Source organism: Doryrhamphus excisus, chromosome 11 (genome assembly GCF_030265055.1).
Source record: "Doryrhamphus excisus isolate RoL2022-K1 chromosome 11, RoL_Dexc_1.0, whole genome shotgun sequence".
Taxonomy (NCBI): Eukaryota; Metazoa; Chordata; class Actinopteri; order Syngnathiformes; family Syngnathidae; genus Doryrhamphus; species Doryrhamphus excisus.
Window position 1 is genome coordinate 18,845,001 of NC_080476.1, and position 21,650 is coordinate 18,866,650.

The following is a 21,650-nucleotide window of genomic DNA, read 5'->3' on the forward strand; positions in this document are numbered from 1 at the left end:
GTAATTGTAAAAATATGTATTTTAGTCTGTAATATTTCAATATTTATGCTATTTTTTCTCAAAATGTTTCATGACTGGAAATGTGAATTTCTATAAATAATAATTTATTAATTGCTGTGAGACCAGGCAGTGATAAGTGAATTTCTGTGAAATAAGATTCCTTATCCTTATCTATGTTGATATCTTATTATACTTCTTGGTTTCTCATTATTTTCTTCATTATTATTATTATGTCATTATTAGGACATTAAAAAAATATGTATTTTATTTATATTTATATATATTTTTTTTAATGTGAATTTCTCTTGGAGATAATGAAGTATATTTTTTATTTATTTTGTATTTATTCCGATAAAATTACTGCTTTTTTCCCAATTTTCGACGTGACTCCTTTAGGTGTTGTGGTTAATCGTATGATTAACTGATTAATTGAAGGACCAATTAAAAAAAAGATGAGTGGGATGTGTTTTCTGTGGGAAAAAAAGACATTTTGGGAATAAAACCGGACCAAAAGTTGGCGTCAATGCTGCGTGGCGAAGGTGTGGCGATCCTTTAATCATCATCATCATCATCATCACGTTTGTGTCCCCACAAGGTCAAGACAAGCCGAGCAGTTCCAAGACGGGAAAAGGTGTCCCTTACCTCCATCCGGCCAGAGGCTGTGTGCTTCCGATGGATTCCGGAATGACGGCGGCGTGCTGGACTGAGGTGTGAGTGAGCTGCTGCCAGGCCGGAGGTAGCAGGATCTGCTGGGTCCCGCTGGGCCAAGCCTGCTGAGGTGGGACAAGACAGAAGAAACACCGAGGGGGGGCAATTAGAGGGGGGTTGAAAAGACAGGAAGTAAGGCAGATTTTTCCTTCATTGGAAGATTAGAACTCCGGGTTGTGCAGGGGCGGCAAATGGTTGGGGGCTCTGTGGAGATGTTTTAGTAGGTAGCCCTCAGTACTCAAGGTAGGAGTATATTAGTACTATATGTGGATACTTATAGTAGCATATCCTATATGTAGGAATATATTAGTACTATATGTGTATACTTATAATAGCATATCCTACATGTAGGAGTATATTAGTACTATATGTGTATACATATAGTAGCATATCCTATATGTAGGAGTATATTAGTACTATAGAGTAGCATAACTATATGTAGGAGTATATTAGTACTATGTATGTGTAACTTATAGTAGCATATCCTACATGTAGGAGTATATTAGTACTATATGTGTATACATATAGTAGCATATCCTATATGTAGGAGTATATTAGTACTATAGAGTAGCATAACTATATGTAGGAGTATATTAGTACTATGTATGTGTAACTTATAGTAGCATATCCTATAAGTAGGAGTATATTAGTACTATATGTACTAATATTAGTACTATATGTGTATACTTATAGTAGCATATCCTGTATGTAGGAGTATATTAGTACTATATGTATTAATATTAGTACTATATGTGTACACTTATAGTAGCATATCCTATATGTAGGAGTATATTAGTACTATATGTGTATACTTATAGTAGCATATCCTATATGTAGCAGTATATTAGTACTATATGTACTAATATAGTACTATATGTGTATACTTATAGTAGCATATCCTGTATGTAGGAGTATATTAGTACTATATGTATTAATATTAGTACTATATGTGTACACTTATAGTAGCATATCCTATATGTAGCAGTATATTAGTACTATATGTACTAATATAGTACTATATGTGTATACTTATAGTAGCATATCCTATATGTAGGAGTATATTCGTACTATATGTACTAATATTAGTAATATATGTGTATACTTATAGTAGCATATCCTGTATGTAGGAGTATATTAGTACTATATGTAGGAGTATATTAGTACTATATGTAGGAGTATATTAGTACTATATGTGTATACATATAGTAGCATATCCAGTATGTAGGAGTATATTAATACTATATGTAGGAGTATATTAGTACTATATGTGTATACTTATAGTAGCATATCCTGTATGTAGGAGTATATTGGTACTATATGCAGGAGTATATTAGTACTATATCTGTATACTTATAGAAGCATATCCTGTATGTAGGAGTATATTAGTACTATATGTCTATACATATAGTAGTATATCCTATATATAGGAGTATTTTATCCGAAATATTAGTACTACATATGTACATATATAGTAGTATATCCTATATGTAGGAGTATAATAGTACTATATCTGTATATATAGATTATTATATCCTACATATAGGAGTATATTAGTACTATATATGTATATATATATCGTAGTATCTCCTAAATATTAGTACTATATACATATGTATATGTAGTATATCATATATATAGGAGTATAATAGTACTATATATGTATATATAGAGTATTATATCCTACTTATAAAAGTATATTAGTACTACATATCTACATATATAGTAGCATATCCTATATATAGGAGTATAATAGTACTATATATGTATATATACATATAGTAGTATATCCTACACATAGAAGTATATTAGTACTATATATGTACATATATAGTAGTATATCCTATATATAGGAGTATAATAGTACTATATATGTATATATACATATAGTAGTATATCCTACACATAGAAGTATATTAGTACTATATATGTACATATATAGTAGTATATCCTATATATAGGAGTATATTAGTACTATTTGCTATTAGTACTATCAGGCTAATGAATTAGCGTTAGCACGTTTGTTTACAGCAGAGCAGCTAAGCAGCTCGATGTTCCGTTATTTGTTTTTTTTTGACTGGGAAACTCGGAATGACGAAGGGGAGGATGTTTCAATTGGACAAAGTTGACCCCCCCCCCCCCCGTGAGCTCTAATGGAACATTCTGGAGTTTCCAGCTAAAAGCCCATCTAAGCTCTTTTATCAACATGCTATTATGACACACTAAGACATCCATCCATCTCCACTCCTGCCCCCGCCCCCCGTGCCCCCGTGCCCCCCCCCCCTCCCTAAACAGGCGTCTGTGTTGTGTAACCGGCCTGTCTGCCCTGAAAGGGTAACCCACTTTTCTTTCTTCTCAGGCCACCATCGCTATCAGCGGCCCAGCGACTCCCACCTCATCCAAATGCTTCCCGGGTGAAAACCCTTTGTCACCTCGGGGCTCTGAAAGCCGCAGCTTTCATTCCCTTTGATTGTTTCCACATTTTCTGCATTCCTGCACCAGATAAAGCTTCTGCCGGGTTCTCCTCCTCAAGGGAGCTTGAGGTGAGCGGGGTGAGTGAGTGGGGGGGGGGGCGCCAGATGAGGCACAGGTGGGGGGACGGCCAGGCCAGACCCCCCACGGCGGGGGTTACCACGGCGATGGACGCGTACCGCACAGCTAGTGGCTAGGTGTGATGCATGCTGGTCCACATGATCCGTCGGCGAGCTTTGCTAGACACGGGTCTAACGCTTCTATGGAGACCTGCACTGCATCATGGGTACTTCCACTTCCTGTTCTATGAGATGCTTCTGGTTTGCGTTTGCTAGCTTTAGCATACAGTCAAAAATTTCGTGAATCTCTGTTTTATAATCCGACCTTCTCTTGACCTCAGAAGTCCTCCGAGACCTGGAATTCAGAGCGGCTGATTCGGAAGCTTATTTTTGGAAAATTACATTGGGGAAAAATAATGACAATATGGAAGTAAATAATAAGAGATTAAAATTTTTGAATACAATACAAATATAAAAACAGCTGAAATTAAAAAAAAATTATAATAAAGCCAAATAAAATTAAAATTTTAGGAGAATAAACTCCTAATATTATGAGAGATGATAATGTAATTTTACTGAGCATAAATTTAAAATATGTGACTAAAAATATCGTAATATAAGAAACAAACAAGCATAAACATAAATTAGCATAAACTTGAAATGTTCAAGAAAAATTACATAAAATATATAATAATATATAATCAAAGAAAAAAAACCCAGTTGTTATTTTTGGAAAATTGAGAAAAAAATTGAATACAATACAAATACAAAAACAGCTGTAATTAAAAAAAATAATAATAAAGCAAAATAAAATTACAATTTTAGGAGAATAAACTCATAATATTATGAGGGATGATAATGTGATTTTACCGAGCATAAATTTAAAATATGATGAAAAATATCGTAATATAAGAAACAAACTAGCATAAACATAAACTAGCATAAACTAGCATAAACTTGAAATGTTCAAGAAAAATGACATAATTGTTTTAAGTTATAATATTACAAGAAACAAAGAAAAAAACACACTTGTTATTTTTGGAAAAATACATTGGGGAAAAATAATGACAATATGGAAGTAAATAATAAGAGATGAAATTTTTTGAATACAAAAAAAAACAGCTGAAATGAAAAAAAAAGAATAAAGCCAAATAAAATTACAATTTTAGGAAAATAAACTCATAATATTATGAGAGATGATAATGTAATTTTACCGAGCATAAATTTAAAATATGTGACGAAAAATATCGTAATATAAGAAACAAACAAGCATAAACATAAATTAGCATAAACTTGAAATGTTCAAGAAAAATTACATAAAATATATAATAATATATAATCAAAGAAAAAAAACCCCAGTTGTTATTTTTGAAAAATTACATTGGGGAAAAATAACGATAATAAGAAGAGATGAAAATTTACAAGAAAAAAGTTGAATACAATACAAATACAAAAACAGCTGTAATTAAAAATAATAATAATACAGCAAAATAAAATTACAATTTTAGGAGAATAAACTCATAATATTATGAGGGACGATAATGTAATTTTACCGAGCATAAATTTAAAATATGTGACTAAAAAATCGTAATATAAGAAACAAACAAGCATAAACATAAACTAGCATAAACTAGCATAAACTTGAAATGTTCAAGAAAAATGACATAATTGTTTTAAGTTATAATATTACAAGAACCAAAGAAAAAAAAACGCAGTTGTTATTTTTGGAAAATTACATTGGGGAAAAATAATGACAATATGGAAGTAAATAATCAGAAATGAAATTTTTTGAATACAATACAAATACAAAAACAGCTTAAATAAAAAAAAGAATAAAGCCAAATAAAATTCCAATTTTAGGAGAATAAACTCCTAATATTATGAGGGATGATAATGTAATTTTACCGAACATAAATTTAAAATATGTGACTAAAAATATCGTAACATAAGCATCAAACTAGCATAAACATAAACTAGCATAAACTAGCATAAACTTGAAACGTTCAAGAAAAATGACTTGTTGTTTTAAGATATAATATTACAAGAACCAAAGAAAAAAACACAGTTGTTATTTTTGGAACATTTTGGAAAATTACATTGGGGAAAAATAATGATAATAATAACAAATGAAAATTTACAAGAAAAAAGTTGAGTACAATACAAATACAAAAAACAGCTGTAATAAAAAAAAAAGAATTAAATAAAAGAATTAAAGAAATAATTTTAAAAAATTAAATACAATTATAAATAAATAAATAAAATTCTAAATAAATAAATAAAATTATAAATAAATAAATAATAACACACTTCAACCAAAAAATGCATGCTAAATCAAGAATATACCAGGATCCACAGTTAATGCATCAAAAGGTCTTTGTACCTGAGTAAGGAGACCAGGTTGGATCTGCAGGGGCTGGGCACCGGGGGCCTGGGTCACTATGGGAACAGCATTCTCCATCCGCATGGAGTAACTGTTGTGCTTGGAAGGAGACGCCTGCAGTCCTGTGAATGACACCACAACCGAAGTTAGCTTATATATGTGACATAAAAAACTTTATTATATTGCTGTCAGTGATAAGTGAATTTCTGTGATATACGATTCCTTATAAATAAATGAAATATTTTCCTAATCCAGATTATTCCCATATGAAAAAAAATCAACGGATGCAGGGTCCAATTTTATGTTTTTAATCTAACCCATGTGGATATCTGAGATATTTTGTAATTTTATTTTATTTCATTATTAAAAATATTATTAAAAAATTATTATAAAAAAATAGTTTGCATCTCAGCTGTGCCTTATTGGTGACAAAGTGTAATAATAATTTACATTACAGTTCTTGGTTTATTATTATTTTCTTCATTATTTTTATTATTATCTCATAATTAGGACATTTAAAAAAATATGTATTTTAGTCTGTAATATTTCAAATTCATGCAATTTTTTCTCTAAATGTTTCATGACTGGAAATGTGAATTTCTCTTAAAAGCCGAAGCTAATTTATATCTAGAAAATTCTATCTAGAAACTTAAATTAAAAAATTAAAATTTTAAAAATTAATTTAAAATATTTTTTAAATTATTTAAAAAAAATATTTAAAAAAATTATTTTAAAAAATTATTACAAAAATTATTACAAAAATTATTACAAAATTAAAATATTCTAGAAAATTCCAACACAACAACTCCCCCACCCTCCTTGTAATGACTATAATCTAGTGACACAATAGTGACACAAAAGTTACCCCGGGAACGGCATGCTAGCCCTAATGCTAACTAGCTTAAAGCTAGTGACGGTTTCCACTCTGCAAATGGCGAACACACATTGTGCACATGCATGGATTATTGCTCTCCGACCGGGACGATCTCTTTACCTTGGAAGCCGGGCGGACACACGATGAGCGCCTGCTGGAAGGGATCGGGCGGCCGGGCAGCGCAGAGCTGAGGGGCCCCCGGCTGCAGGGGCATGCTCCTTTGGGCCACGGCTGCCATGGAGGCGGCGGAGGGCTGGTAGAGTGCAGATTGGTAGTTTAGTATGGAGACATCAGTACTTCCACTTTCACTTCTACTTCCACTTCCTCTCCCATGAGACACTTCTGGTTTGCGTTCGCTAGCTTTAGCATACAGTCAAAAATTTGGTGAATCTCTGTCTTATAATCCGACCTTCTCTTGACCTCAGAAGTCCTCGGAGACCTGGAATTCAGAGCGGCTGATTCGGAAGCTTATTTTTGGAAAATTACATTAGAGAAAAATAATGACAATATGGAAGTAAATAATAAGAGATTAAATTTTTTGAATACAAATTTAAAAAAAAAGAATAAAGCCAAATAAAATTACAATTTTAGGAGAATAAATTAATAATATTATGAGGGATGATAATGTAATTTTATCGAGCACAAATTTAAAATATGTGACTAAAAATATCGTAATATAAGAAACAAACAAGCATAAACATAAACTAGCATAAACTTGAAATGTTCAAGAAAAATGACATTATTGTTTTAAGTTATAATATTACAAAAACCAAAGAAAAAAACACACCTGTTATTTTTGGAAAATTACATTGGGGAAAAATAATGATAATAATAAGAGATTGAAATTTACAAGAAAAAAGTTGAATACAATACAAATACAAAAACAGCTGTAATTTAAAAAAAAAATATATATAAAGCAAAATAAAATTACAATTTTAGGAGAATAAATTCATAATATTATGAGGGATGATAATGTAATTTTACCAAGCACAAATTTAAAATATGTGACTAAAAATATCGTAATATAAGAAACAAACAAGCATAAACATAAACTAGCATAAAAATATTGTTCAAAAATGTTTAAGAAAAATGACATAATTGTTTTAAGTTATAATATTACAAGAAACAAAGAAAAAAACACACTTGTTATTTTTGGAAAATTACATTGGGGAAAAATAATAATAATAATAAGAGATGAAAATTTACAACAAAAAAGTTGAATACAATACAAATACAAAAACAGCTGTAATTAAATAAAAGAATTAAAGAAATAATTTTAAAAAATTAAATAAAATTATAAATAAATAAAAAAATTACATTGGGGAAAAATAATGATAATAATAACAGATGAAAATTTACAAGAAAAAAGTTGACGTGGAAAAATGACAATGGGGGGGGGCGTGATCAATAACGGGATATGGCATCCGTACGGGATCCCATCCATCCCATCCCATCCATAGGATGCAAAAATGCCAGGGAAAGACACAATGGGAATGTTAAATCTCGGAATCATGGCTCGAATTATGCTATATTTATTTGGATTTATATGCTAACCGGAGCTGTTGGGATCTCCAAAAGTAAACAGTTCGGATTCCCAACACCGTACGGGAATGAACTAAAGCAACACAATTCCCAGCTCAGGAAAACCGGAGCAAAAGAGAAGGAGATGGAGGAGGACAAGATGAAGCCCGGAGTAAAGGGATTCTTCTTAAGGCCTTAAAGCTCCGGAATGCAAGATAAGCAGGAAGTGGAGCTTGTCATGTGTGCAATCAGCACTTTGGGACAATCCCGCAGGACCTGGATCCAGACAGATAGGCCGGGATACTAGGCCGGGAAATGTGCACACATCGGGAAAAAAGAGGCTAACAGCTGGGTCATGAGAGTCTAAGCGTGTGACATTTAAAACAAACAACATGGAATTTTTTTTTTTTTTTTTTAGAGGGGGGGGGGGGGGGGGTAGCATCTCAGTCATTACCGTGGCGTGGGTTTTCTCCGGGTAGCGACTCCAAATTGTCCATAGGTATGAATGTGAGTTAATGAATATTTATATTTAGTGTTTAGATGAATATTGAACATTTTAAATGTAATATTTATATTTAATATATTATTTTGAATTTTATATTTTATATTTTATATTTTATATTTTATATTTTATATTTTATATTTTATATTTTATATTTTATATTTTATATAATATGTGAGGATAAGCAGTAGAAAATAAATGAATGAATGAATGAATATTTATATTCATTCATTATTATATAATAATTATCATTATATATATTATTCATTATATTCACAAATAGCGTTTAGATTTAACATTTTTAATTTGACATTTATATTTAGTGTTTGGATGAATATTGAACATTTTCAATGTAATATTTATATTTAATATATTATTTTATATTTTATATTTTATATTTTATATTTTATATTTTATATTTTATATTTTATATTTTATATTTTATATTTTATATTTTATATTTTATTACCCCGTCTCTCGCCGGAAGACATTTGACATTTACATTTAGTGTTTAGATGAATATTTAACATTTTATATTTAATATTTATATTTAATATATTATTTTATAATATTTTATATATTATATATATATTTTATAATATTTTATATATTATATATATATATTTTATATTTTATATAATATGTGAGGATAAGCAGTAGAAAATGAATGAATGAATGAATGTTTATATTCATTCATTATTACTATATTATTATTATTACTATAATTATATATATTATTCATTATATATATAGCATTTAGACTTAACATTTTTAATTTGACATTTATATTTAGTGTTTAGATGAATATTGAACATTTTATATTTTATATTTTATATTTTATATTTTATATTTTATATTTTATATTTTATATTTTATATTTTATATTTTATATTTTATATTTTATATTTTATATTTTATATTATCCCGCCTCTCGCCCGAAGACAGCTGGGATAATAATAATAATAATAATATTTAATATATTATTTAGTATTTAATATTATATTTAATATTAGATAAATATTGAACATTTTGAATGTAATATTTATATTTTATATTATTTTATATTATTTTATATTATTTTTATTTAATTATAAATATAAATTTAATAATTTAATTAAATTTCATAAAATTTTATTTTATGTAATTTTATTTAATTTTATGTAATTTTATTTAATTTTATGTAATTTTATTCAATTTTATGTAATTTTATGTAATTTTATGTAATTTTATGTAATTTTATTTAATTTTATTTAATTTTATTTAATTTTATTTAATTTTTTTATATTACTAGACCTAGTCTCTCCAACACGTCCAGGGTCTTCCCCAGGGAGGCCATTTTGGCCGCTCGTCCCCACAATGGCGACCACCCAAAGATCCCGAATGACCGTGACGGTCGTGTCTGAGGGTCCTAATATCGTTTTTACGTCTCCTATCTTTCTATGAACGACGGTTACAGAATCGCGGAGTCTCGGACTCTCACCTGGCTGTGCACAGTGTTGAGCTGGTTGTTGAAGGTCATGGTGAGGTTGGTGGAGGTGCTGGGGGCCACGTGGGCGATGAAGGGCGTCTTGCTCTGGTTGACCGTGTCGTACATGTTGACGCGACGTTTGCAGATCTCCATATTCTGGAAGCATGATTTCACACTGGAAAAACACCAAGGGAATCAAACGATGTCATCGGAACTTTACGATAATTCGATAATTCGAGATCCTACTGTGTGCTGTGCGGGAAATCGAGAAGATGCGACATCGTCACGAAGGAGTGGTTGAGCGTTTCGATGGGCGTGATCCTCTTATCGGCGTCGATGGTTAGCATCTTGGTTAGCAAATCGATAAACTCTCTTCTGTCGGATTTCTCTGCCAGCAAGTCGCTCCCTTCCAGATCTGACGTCATGTTCACCTGAAAGCGGGAAAAAATTCCAGTGGCGTTCCAAAAAAAAATTCCCCCTTTAGCTTTGATTGGCAGCCTCATCCTTTTGAGTGGCGGTCTACGTGTCAACCAACCACATCATAAACATTTCTATTGTTATTTGTAGAACCACTTCCACAATACCTCAAAATATTCACTTCCTGTGTTGTGAAATAACTAAATTTGGGTCGGAAGATGGCCGCCATTCCATGGAAAAAGCTGACATGTAAACCGAAATGTGTTGACGAGCCTCCATGTTCTTATTTTTGGAAAATTACATTGGGGAAAAATAATGACAATATGGAAGTAAATAATAATACATGAAAATTTACAAGAAAAAAGTTGAATACTATACAAATACAAAAAAAGCTGTAATTAAAATTAATTAATAAATTAATTTAATTAGAATTAAAGAAAAAAATAAAAAAATAAAATTAAAAATAAATAAATAAAAATAATATTTACAAATTTCATTTCATTACTAAAACATCTGTAATAAAAAAAAGAATAAAGCAAAAACATTTTAGGAGAACGAACTCATAATAAAATATAAATTATAAAATATAAAAATATTTTAAAAAGCATACATTTAAAATATGTGACTAAAATATCATAATATAAGAAACATACAAACACAATAAAGTTGTTATTAATAAAGTCAAACATGATGTGGAAAAACTGTCGATATATTATAAAAATAAATAGAATAGATAGAAAAATTAACATTGAATATATTAATAATAATTAAATACTTTCTAATTAAATTTTAATAACCATATAAAATGTAAAATTAATATCAAATATAATAATAATATTTAATATTAAATAATTAAATAATAAGTAAATATTAAATAATTATATTTTAATAATTACGTAATAAGTAAATATTAAATAATTACATTTAATAATTAAATAATAAGTAAATATTAAATAATTACATTTTAATAATTAAATAATAAGTAAATATTAAATAATTATATTTTAATAATTAAATAATAAATAAAATTTAAATAATATTTTTTATAATTAAATAATAAGTAAATATTAAATAATTACATTTTAATAATTACGTAATAAGTAAATATTAAATATTACATTTAATAATTAAATAATAAGTAAATATTAAATAATTACATTTTAATAATTAAATAATAAGTAAATATTAAATAATCACATTTTAATAACCATATAAAATATAAAATTAATATTAAATATATTCATAATAACTAAATATTAAATAATTAAATAATAATTCAATATTAAATAATTAAATTCTAATAATTAAATAATTATTAAATAATTATTAAATAATTATTAAATAATTATTAAATAATTATTCAATATGATTATATTAATATTAATATTATAATATCATTAATAAAGTAAAATATTATGTGAAAAACTGTTGATGATTTAAAAAATAGTTGCAAAATTGAAAAAAAAAGATACAAAAACGGGAGAGTTGCAAAGTTGCAGTTCCCAGCCAGGAACAAAAGTAACAAAGATGAAGGCACACGGATGAAAACATCACCTCATTAGCGGGGGGGGGGGGGGGGGGGGGGGGGGGGGGGGTTGAGAGCTTTATTACAACCCCTTTGTGCCCTGCTAACTAGCAAACTAAACAAAGCGGAATAGATTGGACTGGCTGTGCTTCCTTCCCTCGTGTTTAAACAAGCAGCAAGGTCGCCATATCGCACGTCTTTGTTTAAGCCGACAAGACCGTCGGCTGCTGTGAGGCGGCCATGTTTATACCGTGACATGCCGAGGAACGGCTCCGCTTTCTTAAAGCCACAGCGCTTATCTGCGGGGGCCTGCTCCAGGGGCTATCAGATGCGCTGCCAGTCAACGGTACAAATCTGATGCAATTTATTTTTATTTTTTGGAACCGCACCTCTTCGCTCATCGCCATCTCCACACGATGTGATAACGGAATAATCTGTGGGATGGGGTGCAGGGAATAATCACATGGTGGAAGATGACTTTGAGAAAGGGACACGGTTTGGACGCACGTGCGGAATTCCTCAACTCGTATCAGCCGGAAATTCCAAACAGACATATATAACGTATTTTCCGGAATATAAGTCGCACTTTTTTCATAGGTTGGCTTTTTTATTTTGAATAAAGTCTTTTTAAGGATTTTTATATATTTTTATTTTTTATTTATTTGCAATTTATTTGTATTTTTTTAATGTATTTTCCCGACTATAAGTCACAGTTTTTTTCATAGGTTGGCTTTTTTTTTACAGTAACTGTTACATTTGTTCACTTCCTGCCTTTTAAGGATTTTTATTTATTTATTTATTATTATTTTTAATTTATTTGTATTTTATTTGTATTTTTTTTTATGTATTTTCCCGACTATAAGTCACACTTTTTTTCAAAGGTTGGCTTTTTTTACAGTAACTGTTACATTTGTTCACTTCCTGCCTTTCTAATATAATTTTGAATAAAGTTTTTGTTATGGATTTTTATTCATTTATATATTTATTTATTTATTTGTATTTTATTTGTATTTTATTTGTATTTTTTTAATGTATTTTCCCGACTATAAGCCTTTCTAACATAATTTTAAAATTAAATTTTTTAATTTTTTATTTATTTGTATTTATTTATATATGTTTTATTTATTTGTATTTAATTTGTAATTTTTTTAAATGTATTTTCCCGACTATAAGTCGCACGTTTTTTCATAGGTTGGCTTCTTTACTTCCTGCCTTTCTAACATAATTTTTAATAAAGTTTTTTTTAAGGGTTTTTATTTATTTTTATTTATTTATATTTTTTTTATTTATTTTTATTTAATTTGTATTTTTTTTTAATGTATTTTCCCGACTGTAAGTCGCACGTTTTTCATAGGTTGGCTTTTTTACTTCCTGCCTTTCTAACATAATTTTTAATAAAGTTTTTTAAGGGTTTTTATTTATTTGTATTTATTTATATATTTTTTATTTATTTGTATTGAATTTGTAATTTTTTTAATGTATTTTCCCGACTATAAGTCGCACTTTTTTTAATAGGTTGGCTTTTTTACTTCCTGCCTTTCTAACATAATTTTTAAAAAAGTTTTTTAAGGGTTTTTAATAATTTTTATTTATTTATATTTTATTTATTTATTTGTATTTAATTTGTAATTTTTTTTTATGTATTTTCCCGACTATAAGTCGCTTTTTTTTCATAGGTTGGCTTTTTTACGTCCTGCCTTTCTAACATAGTTTTTAATAAAGTTTTTTTTAAGGGTTTTTATTTTTATTTATTTATTTATATATTTTTTTATTTATTTGTATTTAATTTGTAATTTTTTTAAAATGTATTTTCCTGACTATAAGTCACACTTTTTTCATAGGTTGGCTGTTTTACTTCCTGCCTTTCTAACATAATTTTTAATAAAGTTTTTTTAATGGTTTTTATTTATTTTTATTTATTTATATATTATTTATTTATTTGTATTTAATTTGTAATTTTTTAAATGTATTTTCCCGACTATAAGTCACACTTTTTTTCATCGGTTGGCTTTTTTTTACAGTAACTGTTATATTTGTTATCTTCCTGTCTTTCTAACATAATTTTTTAAAAAGTTTTTTCAGGATTTTTATTTATTTTTATTTATTTATATATTTTTTAATGTATTTGTATTTTTTTTAATGTATTTTCCCGACTATAAGTCTCACTTTTTTTTCATAGTACTCCGGTTTCCTCCCACATTCCAAAAAAAACATGCTAGGTTAATTAGCGACTCCAAATTGTCCATAGGTATGAATGTGAGTGTGAATGGTTGTTTGTCTATATGTGCATTGTGATTGGCTGGCCACCAGTCCGGGAGTGTACCCCCGGTTGTACGACGAGCTCGTCAACATAACAGTGTGACTCACTGTCATTTTACAAATAACACTAAATTCATCGCACAGCAACTTAACACACAAAATGTAGCTAAGAAATATACAATACAAAAATACAAAAGCCTTTTTTTTTGGTTCTGCAATTCTGCCTCTGTCCACCAGAGGGAGACAAAGAACCCCAGGACCTACCTGGGCCATATCGTCCAAGCAGTTGAAGATGTACTTGCGGGCCTCCTTGGACTTGATCCCTGTTTCTCCTTCATGGTCCTCAGGAGTCTGCATGGACGGGAAGACATAAAGCAGATGTTCCTCTCAAACCATCGACACGCTTCCCCTCTTAGACCCGCGCTATTTTTACGTGACTCATTATGGCTTCTTGTTGCTGAAGTACACCAGAACCCGCCTTGCACTCGGAGCCACCCTGGGGTCTTGTACAAGAACTCATCTAACATCCTTCCATCGGGAGAGAATGCATGAAAATGCATGAGCAGAAAAAGTACCCCCCCCCCCCATCCTGATTTGCATGTGTGTCACACTTAAATTTATTGACGCGGGAGAAAAACAATGTGAGAAACCGATTGCCCCCCCCCCCCCCAAACCTGATTGGGCCATCATGAGAAGTAACAACTGCAATCAAGCGTTTGCGATAACTTGCAATGAGTCTCTTAATCGTGATGAAAACCTGAAACCTGATTGGACCACCATATGAGAAGCAACAACTGCAATCAAACGTTTGCGATAACTTGCAATGAGTCTCTCACGGCCAGGGATGAGCCATATACTCGCAGACGAATATTCATTACGGATAAAACGTTATCCGTAATCGTGATGAAAACCTGAATGAGAAGCAACAACTGCAATCAAGCATTTGCGATAACTTGCAATGAGTCTCTCACGGCCCGGGATGAGCCGCATACTCGCAGACGAATAATCATGACGGATAAAACGTTATCGGTAATCGTGATGAAAACCTGAAACCTGATTGGACCACCATGAGAAGCAACAACTGCAATCAAACGTTTGCGATAACTTGCAATGAGTCTCTTACGGCCAGGGATGAGCCGAATACTCGCAAAACGTTATCCGTAATCGTGATGAAAACCTGAAACCTGATTGGACCACTACGAGAAGCAACAACTGCAATCAAATGTTTGCGATAACTTGCAATGAGTCTCTCATGGCCAGTATTACATATTTTGTGTTTGTAGGACGGTCCAGACAGACAAATGTGCGTGTTTGAGTACCTTCAGTCTCCAAAGAGGGTAGGTGGACTCGGGGTCTCTGTTGAAGAACCTGGTGGTCTTTGTCCCTGCACTCAACAGATACTCTGCAGGCAGACCCTGAGTCTGTGAGATGTACCGGATCTGCAAGACAGACCAGGATGGTGTAAGCTTTCAGGATGGAGGTTGATTGCCGAGGAACCAATCGAAAAACTGATTTGCAAAGAGACAAAAATCTCAGGCAGAGTTTCAGGCACCCGTCCCATACCTGATCGTACTCCGAGGCCCCAGGATAGAGAGGCCAACCCAGGAAGAGCTCAGCTATCACGCAGCCCAGAGACCACATGTCTATGGCCTCGCAGAACGGCAGACCCAGGATGATTTCTGGAGCCCTGAATGAAGGAGAAACATCCGTTATGATCATAGACCAGAACAGAAAGACCATCAGGTTACATGAAGATGGGCACCAGCCATGCTAAGAGCTTATCTTCACAATCGGAGAGAAACCAGTAGGATGCAATTTATACTCCGGAGCAACTTATGTATGTTATTTTTCCTACCTAATTATGCATTTTTGGCCTTGTATGACTTATACTCCAGAGCGACTTATGTACGTTTTTTTCTACCTAATTATGCATTTTTGGCCTTGTGTGACTTATACTCTGGAATGACTTATGTATGTTTTTTTCCTACCTAATTATGCATTTTTGGCCTTGTGCGACTTATATTCTGGAGCGACTTATGTACGTTTTTTTCTACCTAATTATGCATTTTTGGCCTTGTGTGACTTATACTCTGGATCGACTTATGTATGTTTTTTTCCTACCTAATTATGCATTTTTGGCCTTGTGCGACTTATATTCTGGAGCGACTTATGTACGTTTTTTTTCTACCTAATTATGCATTTTTGGCCTTGTGCAACTTATGTATGTTTTTTTCTACCTAATTATGCATTTTTGGCCTTGTATGACTTGTACTCCGGAGCGACTTATGTATGGTTTTTTTCTACCTAATTATGCATTTTTGGCCTTGTGCGACTTATACTCCGGAGCGACTTATGTATGTTTTTTTCTACATAATTATGCATTTTGGCCTTGTGTGACTTATACTCCGGAGCGACTTATGTATGTTTTTTTCTACCTAATTATGCATTTTTGGCCTTGTGCGACTTATACTCCGGAGCAACTTATGTATGTTTTTTTCTACCTAATTATGTAATTTTGACATTGTGCGACTTATGTATGTTCTTTTCTACCTAATTATGCATTTTTGGCCTTGTGCGACTTATGTATGTTTTTTTCTCCCTAATTATGTCATTTTGGCATTGTGCGACTTATGTATGTTTTTTTCTGTTAATTATGCATTTTTGGCCTTGTATGACTTATACTCCGGAGTGACTTATGTATGTTTTTTATTCTACGTAATTATGCATTTTTGGCCTTGTGCAACTTATACTCTGGAAAGAAAACTTATGTATGTTTTTTTCTACCTAATTATGCATTTCTGGCCTTGTGCGACTTATACTCCGGAGCGACTTATGTACGTTTTTTTTTTACCTAATTATGCATTTTTGGCCTTATGCAACTTATACTCTGAAGCGACTTATGTATGTTTTTTTCTACCTAATTATGCAATTTTGGCCTTGTGCGATTTATACTCCAGTGTGACTTATGTATGTTTTTTTCTACCTAATTATGCATTTTTGGCCTTGTGCGACTTATACTCCGGAGCGACTTATGTACGTTTTTTTCTACCTAATTATGCATTTTTGGCCTTATGCGACTTATACTCTGAAGCGACTTATGTATGTTTTTTTTCTACCTAATTATGCAATTTTGGCCTTGTGCGATTTATACTCCAGTGTGACTTATGTATGTTTTTTTCTACCTAATTATGTAATTTTGGCATTGTGCAACTTATGTATGTTTTTTTCTACCTAATTATGCATTTTTGGCCTTGTACGACTTATACTCCGGAGTGACTTATGTATGTTTTTTTTACCGAATTATGCATTTCTGGCCTTGTGCGACTTGTACTCTGGAGCGACTTATATATGTTTTTTTCTACCTAATCATGCCTTTTTGGCCTTGTAGGACTTATGCTCCGAAGCGACTTATATATGTTTTTTTCTACCTAATTATGCATTTTTGGCCTTGTGCGACTTATGTACGTTTTTTTCTCCCTAATTATGTAATTTTGGCCTTGTGCGACTTATGTATGTTTTACCCCTTCAAACTAGGGCAGACTATCCCTTCATACCCATTTCTCCGCCCTCTGCTCTGCTGAACCGTGCCTGTGACGGGCCTGCCAACCCCCCCCCCCCCCCCCCCAGCCCCCACTGCCGCCCGCCCCCACACCAACACACACACACACACACATTAACACACATGCGGACATACAGCTGACTTCACAGCCTGTGTGCATGTCAGGATGTATCCATCAGGCTGACCTTCCCTTAGCTTGGCTCCAGACGGGAGACTGATGGATCCCTGCAAGCCTGCAGCATTTACACACAGATAACTCACAACCACACACACAACCACACACACACACACACACACACACACACGGTAGACAATTATGCTAATGGATTAGATTTCTTTCATTTCGTCTTCAAAGACTTCATCATTGGTCTAATGTAACGATGTTTTATTCAATAGCAGCCAGTTAGAAATAAGCGGCGTGTACACGGGAGGTAAATAAGGTCTCGCTGGTGGACGGAGAGAAAGACAGCCCCCCACCACCCCCCCCGCCCCCCGCCCCCGCCCCCCCCGCTAACAGGAAAAAGCACTCCACGAGAAGAGAGGCTACCATTAACTGTCCTCACGAGTATCTTGCGTTGGTCTTCGTTTTTCCCGTCCGCCACTTTGACTCTTCCCCTCGCTGCATCCAACGCTTTACCCCCCCCCCCCCCCCCCCCCCCCAGGAATGGCTTCCTGCTTCTTCCTGGGGTATTCATCTCCATATTCATGCCCTCAAAGGTTCCTCCGCGGTCTCATTGTCGTCGCACCGTGGAGAAAGACTTTTTCTAGCTATTCTACATTGGCGGCGGCTGCCTGTGAAATCAATGCTAGGAGCCCCCCCCCCCCCGCCGTGTGCACCTGTGGCTCCCGAGAACGCAACCTCATTCCCAAGCACGCATATGCTCTAAATCTTCCCGACTGCTCCACCTGCCTTGCTATCATCACGCCAGGAATTGCTGTAGGAATCACGGAAAAGCACATTTGAGCAGGCAGGTATTTCTTTTTCGTATTCCGAAAGAGTCTACTTGAGGGGGGGCGGGGGGGGGGGGGTTCATTTGGACAACTTCTTTGGAGGAACCTTGAGAAATGTTGTGTCACTACCCTGGCTGGGGGGACATTCGTGATGCTGGAGGTCCTAAAAACCGGCCTCCCTCTCTCTGTTTCTTTCGCACAAGGCCAAAAATGCAAAATTAGGTAGAAGAAAACATACATAAGTCACTCCGGAGTATAAGTCGCACAAGGCCAAAAATGCAAAATTAGGTAGAAGAAAACATACATAAGTCACTCCGGAGTATAAGTCGCACAAGGCCAAAAATGCAAAATTAGGTAGAAGAAAACATACATAAGTCACTCCGGAGTATAAGTCGCACAAGGCCAAAAATGCAAAATTAGGTAGAAGAAAACATACATAAGTCACTCCGGAGTATAAGTCGCACAAGGCCAAAAATGCAAAATTAGGTAGAAGAAAACATACATAAGTCACTCCGGAGTATAAGTCGCATAAGGCCAAAAATGCATAATTAGGTTGAAAAAAACATACATAAGTCGCACAATGCCAAAATTACATAATTATGTAGAAAAAAACGTACATAAGTCGCTCCGGAGTATAAGTCGCACAAGGCCAGAAATGCATAATTAGGTAGAAAAAAAAAACATACTACATAAGTCGCTCCGGAGTATAAGTCGCACAAGGCCAAAAATGCATAATTAGGTAGAAAAAAACATACATAAGTCGCTCCGGAGTATAAGTCATACAAGGCCAAAAATGTATAATTAGGTAGAAAAAAACATACATAAGTCACACAATGCCAAAATTACATAATTAGGTAGAAAAAAACATATATAAGTCACTCCGGAGTATAAGTCATACAAGGCCAAAAATGCATAATTAGGTAGAAAAAAACATACATAAGTCGCTCCGGAGTATAAGTCGCACAAGGCCAAAAATGCATAATTAGGTAGAAAAAAACGTGCATAAGTCGGCCAAAAATGCATAATTAGGTAGAAAAAAACGTGCATAAGTCGCTCCGGAGTATAAGTCGCACAAGGCCAAAAATGCATAATTAGGTAGAAAAAAAACATACATAAGTCGCTCCAGAGTATAAGTCCTACAAGGCCAAAAATGCATAATTAGGTAGAAAAAAAACATACATAAGTCGCTCCAGAGTATAAGTCGCACAAGGCCAAAAATGCATAATTAGGTAGAAAAAAAAACATACATAAGTCACTCCGGAGTATAAGTCGCACAAGGCCAAAAATGCATAATTAGGTAGAATAATGAACATACATAAGTCGCTCCAGAGTATAAGTCGCACAAGGCCAAAAATGCATAATTAGGTAAAAAAAAACATACATAAGTCGCTCCGGAGTATAAGTCGCACAAGGCCAAAAATGCATAATTAGGTAGAAAAAAACATACATAAGTCACTCCGGAGTATAAGTCGCACAAGGCCAGAAATGCATAATTAGGTAGAAAAAAACATACATAAGTCGCTCCGGAGTATAAGTCGCACAAGGCCAGAAATGCATAATTAGGTAGAAAAAAACATACATAAGTCGCACAATGCCAAAATTACATAATTATGAAGAAAAAAACATACATAAGTTGCTCCAGAGTATAAGTCACACAAGGCCAAAAATGCATAATTAGGTAGAATAAAAAACATACATAAGTCGCTTCGAAGTATAAGTCCTACAAGGGCAAAAATGCATAATTAGGTAGAAGAAAACATACATAAGTCACTCTGGAGTATAAGTCCTACAAGGCCAAAAATGCATAATTAGGTAGGAAAAAAACATACATAAGTCGCTCCGGAGTATAAGTCGCACAAGGCCAAAAATACATAATAAGTAGAAAAAAACATACATAAGTCGCTCTGAGGGTGGCGATGCATTTCCCGGAAATGCTTGAAATGCTTGAAAATGATGCCATGCCCCTCTTATGTTCTGGACGTTCCACCATCAACAATCCCGGAGGAAAAACACACGGACCACACAAAAAGCGAGCTATCGCCAAAGTCGAGGCGGGAATGCAAACAGATGAGGACGCCTCCTAACGAGCAGTCAGTCAAGCAGCTTAACCAGCTGGTGCGCCTGTCAGGATGCCTGAGACGTATCAGCAAGCAGGCAGACAGAAGGACGGACCGGAGACGTGGCACAGGCGGTCACGTCGGGCAGATGGAACATGTCTGCTGGTGGAGGGGAGATGCTAAACCGAGGCCTTGATCACGTCTACCAATTAAAGCATGTGACACATTTACACAGCGACACTTCAACCTAGAACTAGACTAGAATAGCCGCCATTTTCACCAAAAACATCAACATTTGTTCAATAAGCAAACTAATTCTATTCTAATTAAATGAATCCAATTAAATTTTAGTTTTTTCATAGATTTTTTTATTGACCCCCCTAAAATTTGAGATTTTTTATTGTTTTTTTTAAACAAACAAATCTTATTAAAATTTGAGATTTTTTATTGATAAAATTTTTAAATTATTAAATTTGAGTTTTTTAATAGATTTTTTTATTGACCCCCCTAAAATTTGATATTTTTATTGTTTTTTTTAAACAAACAAATCTTATTAAATTTGAGATTTTTTTATTGATAAAATTTTTAAATTATTAAATTTGAGTTTTTTTAATAGATTTTTTATTGCCCCCCCCCCCAAATTTTATATTTTTTATTGTTTTTTTAACCAAACAAATCTTATTAAATTTGATATTTTTATTGATAAAATTTTTAAATTATTACATTTGAGTTTTTTTAATAGATTTTTTTATTGGTACCCCTAAAATTGGATATTTTTATTGATTTTTTAAACAAAAAAAATCCCATTAAATTTGAGATTTTTTATAGATTTTTTTATTGACCCCCTAAAATGTGATATTTTTTATAGTTTTTTTTACCCAAAAAAATCCTATTACATTTG

At 32.7% G+C, this 21,650-nt stretch overlaps 1 protein-coding gene across 2 annotated transcripts in view; it reads right to left on the reverse strand.

The window, feature by feature from the left end:
* hipk2 (homeodomain interacting protein kinase 2) overlaps positions 1-21,650 on the reverse strand; it is an 88,935-nt gene that overhangs the window by 12,664 nt on the left and 54,621 nt on the right. The window contains exons 3-10 of one of the 2 annotated variants that reach the window (XM_058088230.1): positions 15,746-15,869; positions 15,502-15,621; positions 14,447-14,533; positions 10,228-10,412; positions 9,994-10,156; positions 6,611-6,743; positions 5,617-5,738; positions 643-770 (exon numbers count right to left, since the gene is read on the reverse strand). In XM_058088230.1, the coding sequence (XP_057944213.1) occupies positions 643-770; positions 5,617-5,738; positions 6,611-6,743; positions 9,994-10,156; positions 10,228-10,412; positions 14,447-14,533; positions 15,502-15,621; positions 15,746-15,869 (1,062 nt within the window). Of the gene's footprint in view, positions 1-642; positions 774-5,616; positions 5,739-6,610; positions 6,744-9,993; positions 10,157-10,227; positions 10,413-14,446; positions 14,534-15,501; positions 15,622-15,745; positions 15,870-21,650 lie in introns of both variants that reach the window. The other variant, XM_058088229.1, reaches the window with a different exon arrangement.